This window comes from Rhinatrema bivittatum, chromosome 3 (genome assembly GCF_901001135.1).
Source record: "Rhinatrema bivittatum chromosome 3, aRhiBiv1.1, whole genome shotgun sequence".
Lineage (NCBI taxonomy): Eukaryota > Metazoa > Chordata > Amphibia > Gymnophiona > Rhinatrematidae > Rhinatrema > Rhinatrema bivittatum.
This window is the reverse complement of record NC_042617.1, coordinates 561047809-561057920: the sequence shown is the minus strand read 5'-3', so window position 1 is coordinate 561057920 and position 10112 is coordinate 561047809. Positions and strand designations below refer to the sequence as shown.

The following is a 10112-nucleotide window of genomic DNA, read 5'->3' as shown; positions in this document are numbered from 1 at the left end:
ACTTGTCTGTTGATCTATATTTTGGACCAACACGGCAACCACACCGCTCTCACCAGAGAAAATAAAACGGAGCTCTTTAATATATATATATATATTAGGCTGAAACCCACAAGTACTGCTGTGGTACTTGTGGGTCCTGTTTGCAGCATTTCCTTTTCCTACAGTAGTTGAATGCATGAAGGTTAAAAAATGCCTCATCAGGAGACCATAGTTAAAAGAGATGTGGTCTCCCTCCAGACACCGACGATCTCTCTAGAAAAGAGAAACAGAGGAATCCTTTACAACCGTGTCTTTGTGGGCTAAATGTGTGATACCGGCTTAGATATTCATTCAGCCTGATTGTCACAATATTAGTACAGCCATAAAGACATGATGCATCATAATTTGTTTTCCATAGGTCTCTTTCCATACGGTTAGAAATGATCTTCTGTTTTTATTGATTATTGCAAATAGCAAATTTATGTAAAAAATAAGAATAAATCCCTCTTTTTTTTTGCTAACTGTGCTATATCGCACTACATGAAAATGTAACTTTATGGTTTTAAGGTACGTTTTTACTTTTACTACATATTTCCGTAATGGCCTGAAATAGAAGTAATTGTCAAATGAAACACTTTTGCACCTAAACTACCAGGAGAAGCTATAATGGAAAGCAGCAGCTAATTAAAAAAAAAAAATATATATATATATATATATATATATGCTTCAGAATCATTTCCTATTACTTGCAACTATTATTTCCTTGGAAATAATGTGAGCGCCGCTGCAGCCAATGTGATATCCATTTTCATATTTTTATTTGAAATCGCATCCAGAACCAACCGTCCAATAATAAATATAATCGATAGTTATCAAGAATGTAAAACAAAACAAAACACGTGTTGTCTTTTCGAGGCCTAACAAAATATTTCAAGCAAATGCCCGGCGAAATAAGAGAGAAATAAAATGAGCAAGGTCAGGTCAAAACTCTTGGTACGGAGAACGATCTGGCCAGGCCGGACCCTGAGAGCTGGCAAGCGAGCAGAGAGCGAAGGGGGGGTCGACGTACCCCGGGCTTAGGTAGCGCAGCTGAGCCAACCCCCTGCTCTCTGGAAATCACATTTCCACGTTCTCTTAATGGGAGAACTTTTTCTTTTTGCAGTTCGATTAAGTGATTTGCTCTTGCACGTTCCCTTCCCATTTTAAACAGTCATAGACTAAAAAACAAACAAAAAAAAACCAACACTTTTTTTTTAAGAGAATCCCTAATAAATCCTTGTTACAAGGAAAACGGCGCTAATGCCTTTAACATGTTTCAACAAGATTCGGTTATTAGCATGCATGCGTTCTTTCGAGCTACAGAACATTGTGTTTAAAAAAAAAAAAAATCTGTTAGGAAATGTCATTACCACGACTTGTATTTTCATAAAATCGAGATACTGCTAGAAATAGTCTCTGTGTGAAGTTGCCAGAAAAACGATAACTCGTGTCTTGTCTTTTTTTTTTTGCATCTGTCCATAAAGACATATTTTACATTTTCTTAACAACGAGCTTGTTAAAGGGAAAAAAAAAAAAAGGAAAACCTAGTTACAAAGCTTTACGTATCCAACTGAAACATTACTTTTGCAAGATCGTTTCAACACACTAATCCCTTGCTACAAGAAGTAATGCACGTTTTGCCAGGGCCAGATGAGTTGATGATGCAGTGAAAAAAAAGGCGCTGGTGTTAAAAGGAAAAGATGCATGCATGCAAACAGAGCTTCTTGTTTGAGTGTTCTTGCAAAATGTGTATCTCATATATATATATATGTCTATCTATATATATATATGTGTATATATATTCCCGCCTCCCCCTCCCCTTCTCTTGGGTATATTTCTAAAAAAAAAAAGACATTTGAGGTCCAAGTCTCTTGTCGGTGCTTTCAGTCCGGTCATTTCAGGAGGTCCTTGGACTCTGTGGAGATCCTGCCCATGCTGGCCGTGTTGAGGGCGGCGAGGTGGGGGGGCGGCGGCGGAGGCATCTGGCAAACGGTGCACGGGCACGGCAGCCCTGCCCAGTGCTGAAAGCCCCCGCCCAGCTGGATCGGCGGGGTGGAGGGCGTCTTGAGCAAAGAGTGGTGCGGCCGGAGCGTGCCGATCCCGGGCAGGGCCGAGGGCAGGCCGCCGGGGGCGCCGGAGGAGGAGGACAGGGCGGTGCCCAGGATGGGGTGCACCGGGTGGACGGCGCCGGCCGGGTGCCCCCCCGCCGCCGCGCCGCAGTGGAAGGCCGAGTGGTGCCCGCCGTAGATCTCGCCCACCAGCCTCTTCATCTCCTCCAGGGAGCTGGTGAGCATCAGGATGTAGTTGCGCGCCAGCAGCAGGGTGGCGATCTTGGAGAGCTTGCGCACGGAGGGCCCGTGCGCGTAGGGCATCACCTCGCGCAGGCCGTCCATGGCCAGGTTCAGGTCGTGCATGCGCTTGCGCTCCCGCCCGTTGATCTTCAGCCGCAGCTGCTGCAGGTCCTGCTCGTTGAGCTGCTTCTTGATCTTGTACTTGCTGCTCTCGCCGGCGCCCTTGGAGCCGCCGCGGGCCAGGCCCTCCCCGGGGGACTTCTGCAGCAGGTCGCCCTGGGTGGAGGAGACGGAGTGGTGGTGGTGGTGGTGGCGGTGGTGCTCGCGCAGGTAGACGGCGTCCAGGTCCGGGGAGGAGGCCCTGCTGGAGACCGAGCTGGAATCGGAATTCATTATTATTGCAAGGACGAGTTGGGATTTAAAAAAAAAAAGGGGGGGGGGGCACAAAAAAAAAAAAAAAGCAATCTCCGAGCTGCAAGCTGGAGGGGGGTGGGATGGGGGGGCAGCAAGTCTTGAAATGCTAGTTAAGAGGTGGAGGCTGGTGTCCCGTCCCCCCCACCTCGCCTTCAGTCTTCGTGCAAGCTGGAGGTGACTTCTGCTCCGCTCCCCTTTGCAGCTGGCGCGCGCGCGTGTGTGCGCTACGAACTAAAGTCAAGCCCGCGGAAGAGGGGGCTTTTATATAGCGCTGCTGCCCGGGAGCCAGACAAAAGGAGCTTCTTCGGATGACGTGCGATGGTTCAGGGCGGTGCGCCCGGTGACTTGTCCCCTGGCCCCCCCTCCACGGCTGCCTATTGATGGCGGTGCCAGCCCTGGGATGGCTCAGCGCCCCCTGCATCCTGCGGAGCCCAGGAGGCCCGGGACCTTCTGACTGACAGGCAGACCAGCCCCCCTCCCCTCCCCCTCCCCTGCATGGTTTCTGGGCGCTATAGACCGAAGCCGGCTTTTCCTTGTGCGCTTCCTTCAGTTCGGGCCGCAAAGAAAGTGAACTCACTCCCTTTGGAGAAAGCATCTCTTTGACGCTGAGGTTGCCGTATTTATTTGAAAAGGCACTTGCTCGTTCCAGGTTTATACCTACAGATTCTTAATATGGCCCTCGTCCATTATTATTATTATAATTATTATTATTATTATTATTAAATCTGTCTACATACAGCCTTGCAAGTAATTCTGTATTTCCGTTTTTCGTTTTTAAATGCAAATATACATTTTCTAACCCCACTAACTACAGATTTGATTTGAGGCACTTGTCGTTATACCTTAGCTGCTTTAAGAGTCGTTTTATCGCTGTATTCGATATGTGAAGTTACAAGTCTGGTGATTTACTGTGTTTTGATTCACACTGTAGAATTAGTATATATGTACATACAGACGCATCCTTTTCGAATTCCACTTGCTTATTTTTGATCATTTCGTTTTTTCCCGATGCAGGAAGAGCAGCAGGACCGTAGAAGCCATGACAAACTGTGCATCTGACCATCGCCAGCGTGGTCACTTACGTCCGAGCGGTCAGCCTGGAGGTATTGCTGCTGACTGTAACGGTGGCAGCGGTCATCCCTGTCCTTAACTGCTGCTGCTGAGATCGGTGTAAAGAGGAGACTGGAAGAAACTCCCGGGTCATGATCACAGGGCATACAAAAGAAATCAACGCTGCTGGAAAAGAAGTATTAACGCTTTGAAAAGCGCGCTAATGCCACAGGTTCGCACCTGAAAGGATTCGCAGTTGTAATACTTATTATATTGCTGTATTCACTTACACCGAAGATCATTTGGTTTTTGTTTTTTTTTTTTCTTATTTACAGAATCGAACAGGCCCATTCCTAAATCGGGAGGTTGCGATGGTGCCCAGGAATGAGTGCCCGTGTGCCACCCGGCTGGGCGCTGACTTCGCGTGTGGTGGTGGCACCGCGACAGGGGGGGGGGGGGGAGGATGTGCGGCTGCTCCTGTGTCACCTGCCTTCCCTAAGGGGGCTCCCGAGTGGGGAGACGAAAGATTTCGGGGGGGGGGGGGGGTGCCTGTTTCGGGGTGTGGCGGTGACGTCCATTGGTTGGGGTATGACAGATGTTTAGGGGGAATATGTGTAGGGGTGGCCCTGGCTTCCAAAAAGTGTGGCCACGGGCAGAGAGAAGAGGATCGTTTGAAAAAACAAACAAACAAACAGGGTCCCATATGTGTGGAAAAGGACGAATGAATCGTGTGCATGAGAGAGAGAGAGAGAAAGGCTGAAGGTGGAGCCCTGCGGGGTCTGAAACGGGTGAAAAGCACTGAGCACCCCCACACATCGGGTCTCATCCAGGTAACGTCGCAGTTACTATTCGACGCTAAAGGTCTCCCAGTTTGGAGACATTTCTGAGACGCTAGGGAAGGTGCCACAGGAGGAGCGGAAAGGAAGACGAATATCCTTCCCCTAGAGCCGACGATAAAAGTGGGGAAGGAGCGTGAAAGATTGATTTATTACAAAATTGCGCGCTTTAATACGAGTCGATGTCGTCTGTAAAACGGGACCTGTACAGAAATCTTGAACGTCTTAAAAGAGAAATTTTGACGAGAGATGCTAAATTCAGATTCCATTCGGCCTGATTTTATACTCCGGAGCAAACTTCCGCCTGAAACTTTGCTGTAAATAAGAACAATGTTCACAATTGGGTTGTGGTTTTTGTGTTTTGTTTTGTTTTTAATTGAAACATTTTGATTAGTGTTAATAAACACAAGGGCGGAAACCGTGGTTTAATCATTTTCGCTGGGTGCTCGAGTCCTTTCTAAAGGTGCCAAGTCATTTAATAAAACATCAGCCCATTGGGCAAACAAAATAGACTAAACGTGTTTGCAAGTCCCAAGACCGCCCCGCCCCCCACCCCCCGGAGGATTTATCTTATTATTGTGGGGGTGGGGATCCGTCTACTCTCCGTGCAGAATCCAAGTTTCAAAAACTTGCTAAACGAGGTTACTTGTTTTAATGTCGCATTGCAGCCGCCCTCCAGCTGCGGGCAGGTAGTTTGTCAGGCCTATCGACAATGTATCGATTGCTTTCTTCATTTTTATTAGATAGGAAACTGCAAAACCCCTCCCCCCTCCCCGAGGTACATCGTGCCCAAAGCTCACCTATAACATTTTGGGATCATTCTTACCTTGAACAAAAGGGATCACAACCGGCAAAAAACAAAACAAAACAAAAAACCCCAAACAAACCAAACCGAAATCCTATTTAATCGAACGATGCAAAAAATAGTGAAAGCACATAACGCTAACTTCTCTGTTATTACCCAAGGGCGGATGCGTCCAGACCTCTAGGACAGCAGTAAGAAAAAAAAAAATGGATCTCCATTTAAGCCTTTCCCTTTTTTTCATTGGGGGACGTCTCAATTCTCTGCCGATATCATAACATCTGTTGTTTAATGAGGGGGGGGGGGGGGGAAGAGGCAGCAGTCCCCGAGGAGATTAGCGCGACCCGGGGATTTCATGGTCCCTGTGACTGTTTCATGTACAGTAGGGGGGGGGGGGGGCAGCACATGGCTGCAGCTTCCCTCATCCCCGCCAGTCACCCTTTCTCCGCTAAACAAACATCCAGCCCCTCCCCCCCCCAAAAAAAACAAAAAATCCCCACTATTTTTATTTCTCTTTCTGTGTCTTTCAGACCGGTAGGGATTGTATTTTAGAAGAAAATCGTTCTGTCTCCTTTCCCACTCCGTTTTGATTTTTTTTGGGGGGAGGGGGTGAACATGATGGGCGCAGGATATTTACCAAAACCAGGGGGCTTCCCTATCCAAATCGGGTTTTGGTGCTATCCTTGCATGCCGCTCATAGACCCGGTCTCGGAAATATCAAATCATTTTATTTATATATATATATATATATATATATATATATATATATATATATATAGATATATATATATATCTATATCTATATCTATATATCGATATATATATATCGATATATATATATATAGATAGATATATATATATATATATATATATATATATATATCTCGATATATATATAGATATATATATATATATATAATCGATATATATATCTATATCTATATCTATATATATATATATATATATATATATATCGATATAGATATATATATATAGATATATATATAGATAGATATATATATCTATATCTATCTATCTATATATCTATATCTATATCTATATAGATAGATATAGATAGATATCTATCTATATATATATATATATATATATGCGCCTGACTGCTTATCCACTACTCTACTGAACCGCGCCGGCAGTTGTTAGTTCATATTTATTGCCGCTAGGGGTCGTTTACAACAAGCTGCCCAGCTGAAGGCGGCGCTAGTTAGCGCGGTTGCGGCCCAATCTATCACCGACTTTCCCCCATACGCAGAGAACAGCTTTGATAAATGAACTCCTTAAAGTGAGGGTCGGACAATTGCTTTGGGGGAATTAATATCCCTAGGCAGTGCTACTGAGGCGCTAATCGCAAGGCGTTCCGGATCCCCTGCAGACTCGGCGGCCGTCTCGCCTGCGCTAAGCATTTGTAAATGAGGCCCCGTGAGCCTTTGGACGGTGTTAGGGTATGGAATAAAGGTTCATTTATGAGATATATTTTTTTTTACCAGCTCATAGCTGTCTCACTTTTACCCCTTCGTTTCAGTGTTAAAAATCAAAGGAGGACCAAGCAGGCAATGCTGCATAATATTTCCATAAAATATCAGAATCGGGCCTTCTTTCCTTTCTTCGGGGTCCAAAAAATTAAGCAGGACTGAAAAGCAAGGGAAAAAAATCTGCAAAGATGAAAAAAAGAAATCCTGGAGGTTGAAATTTGAGGTTTTTTCTAGGCTTCCTCTTTCATTCAAAAATCAGCGCGTAAACCCTATTTTCTCACTCGGGCCACTCTCCTTCTAAATCCGCCTCTGGATTCAACTCCTTCAAACCCGAGCCGCAGGTGCGGCGCAGAGCCACTTCCGCCATCTCCCTGTTTTTTTTGCACTGCGCCCCCACTCTTATTTTGTAAATGAGTCCTTACCTTTTCTTGCAGTAAGCTTAAGGATATCGCAACAGCTTCAAGTGAAAAAATACATTTTTTTTTTTTTTTACATTTTGATGTTATACTAATGATATATGAGGGAGATGTTTTATTTTTCAGAGCAGGAAAGAAAAGCTGGCGCCTTACTAAGGTAACTCCTAAGGCTCCACTGGATGCTCTTGCACCAACACTGGCAGGGACAGGTCCTCCAGTCCTGGAGTGCCACACACAAGTCTGGTTTTCAGGACATCCACAATGAATTATGTATGAATATGTATGAAGAATATTTGCATTCACTAGGTAAACTGACTGTGGCACTCCAGGAATGAAGTAGCCCAAGGATCTAGGAGCAGTAGAATTTCAGATCCTGTTTCCTGAACTCTGATTTTAGGTTGCTAACTAGCGCACACCTGCATATATGCACAGCAGCGTGGCATTTTTCTCTGCTCTGTTCTTATACAGAGCAAGATGTGCCCATTTAATTTTCAGCTGAATGATCAAGCGTTATAGTCAGATAAGAACTAGGGGGGTTAAATCTTTACAGGACAAAACAAGTATATGCAAGTATATGCACGGTTTGATTACCATAATGGGTCCTCTGTTATGTATCTGGAGGCAAAAGACGCATAATGTAGTCAGACCACCAAACATTCGTATCAGTGTGTAATTCACCTGCTCAGCAGGACGAAAGGGGGTCATTTTCAAAAGCGATCGCACGAGAAAAGGGACTTTTCGCGTGCGATCACTAAATGGGGGCGGAGTTCGGGCTGCACTTGGGCTGACCCTGCGAAGACTTCGCTGATGGTGAAAAGTTAAGGGCCCTTTTCGCCGCCAGTTTCACGCCCAATAGCGCCACCTTTTACAATGGCGCTATTGGGTGTGAAAGCTGGCCCTCCCCTGCTTCGCCCTCCCGCCCCCCCCCCCCCCCGTCTGTGACCTTAGAAAAGCCAGGCCTACATTACTTAGCTAATCCAGATCTGTCACCACACATAAGGTCATTTCTGTGCTGACTTCTAAATACAGATTTGTAATTAATTTTCGTTTATTTTCAGAAAAGTAGTTTGCTGCCTGGAAAAAGCCAGCTGATTTCCTTTCCTTTTCACTGCTGCAATCAACTAGGGTTGTCAACTGGCTCAAGATTTTCAGGACAGATTGATCCAGTCCTGGTTTTACCCCAGGCATGCAGGGACTTATAGTTCTGATTTCCTTATATGCATTTCTTAAGAAAATCAAGAGTACAAGTCTCTGCATGCAAGGGGTAAACCAGGACTGGAGCAACCTGTCCTGAAAATCTGGAGCTAATTGGCAACCCTTTAATCCCGGGGTTCTCGGGACACCCCTCCCCAGTCAGGTTTTCAGGATATCCAAAGGAATATGCACGAGATAGATTTGCTACAGCTTGTTTGTTTACCCTTATTTCTATTCAAATAATTAGAAAATTCTAAGTGACAATTTGCTAACATTTTCTCCCAGTTCTGTTGCAGGCAGGAATATAAAAAAAAAAAATCCTTAAACTCACCAACATTTAAAAGACCGAAACCAGCTTTCTAAATTAAACAAAAAATACAAATGACAAAAATACTTCAAGAGAAATTCTAAACACATTTTGATGTAGGCTACAAAAGAAAGTATCAAGATTGAGATAATAGCAACAAAAGGATCGATACTGTAAAACCGCGGGAGAGCGGACGAACGCCCGCTCTCCCGGCGCACGCACGGCCCTTCGCCGGTGCGAGCGATCCAGTATGCAAATGAGGTGACGCGGTGCAAATGAGGAAAAGGAGGCACTAGGGACACTAGCGCGTCCCTAGCGCCTCCTTTTGGCCTGGAGCGGCGGCTGTCAGCGGGTTTGACAGCCGACGCTCAATTTTGCCGGCGTCGGTTCTCGAGCCCGCTGACAGCCACGGGCTCGGAAACTGGGCGCCGGCAAAATTGAGCGTCCGGTTTTCGGCCCGACAGCCGCGGGCCGAATTCAAAATTTTTTAAATTTTTTTTTTTACTTTTTTTTACTTTTGGGGACCTCCGACTTAATATCGCTATGATATTAAGTCGGAGGGTGCACAGAAAAGCAGTTTTTACTGCTTTTCTGTGCACTTTCCTGGCGCCGGAAGAAATTAGCACCGACCTTTGGGTCGGCGCTAATTTCTTAGAGTAAAATGTGCGGCTTGGCTGCACATTTTACTTACTGGATCCCGCGCGCATACCTAATAGGGCCATCAACATGCATTTGCATGTTGAGGGCGCTATTAGGTGCCACGGGTGGGCCGCGTGTTTTCCTCCCCTTACTGAATAAGGGGTAAGGGAAAACAAGCGTCCAGAGCAGGCTGACAGTGCGCTCCGACGGAGCACACTTTACTGTATCGACCTGAAAGTGAATAGTTAAGGAAGAGACATAGGTTATTGTAGGGCTGAAGCAGAGAATTATAATAGGATGATCTTATTCAGTTTACTGGGGAAAAAATAACTTGGCAATTGTGACATCAGGTTTAAAAAAATATCCAGTATAAAAACCAATTAAGCAATAGGCATACAAGAGGGAGAAAGAGAAATAAAAAAATAGAGAAAGTGAATAAAGAAAATAGGCAGAACAGAATAATTTGTTCATAGCAGACTAGACAAATATTAAGAATCACTTTAAAATTACTTTACTTTTATAACTTTCTGAAACCAAATACTTTTATTGGATAAAGGAGATTCTCCAGGACCTGGTGTTATGAAAATTCTTACATTCCTGAAAAATAAATATATGAACATATAGTCAACAGTTTATTAGTGAACATAATCATAAA

The 10112-nt window shown here is 44.9% G+C and overlaps 1 protein-coding gene across 1 annotated transcript; it reads right to left on the bottom strand.

Moving 5' to 3' along the window:
* Positions 1 to 1910: 1910 nt before the first annotated feature.
* OLIG3 (oligodendrocyte transcription factor 3) lies at positions 1911 to 8031 on the bottom strand. Its single transcript, XM_029597038.1, has 2 exons — positions 8015 to 8031; positions 1911 to 2703 (listed from the first exon to the last, which is right to left on the bottom strand). Exons 1-2 carry the CDS (start codon positions 8020 to 8022, stop codon positions 1911 to 1913), a joined length of 801 nt encoding a protein of 266 aa, XP_029452898.1. The 5' UTR covers positions 8023 to 8031.
* Positions 8032 to 10112: the final 2081 nt, after the last annotated feature.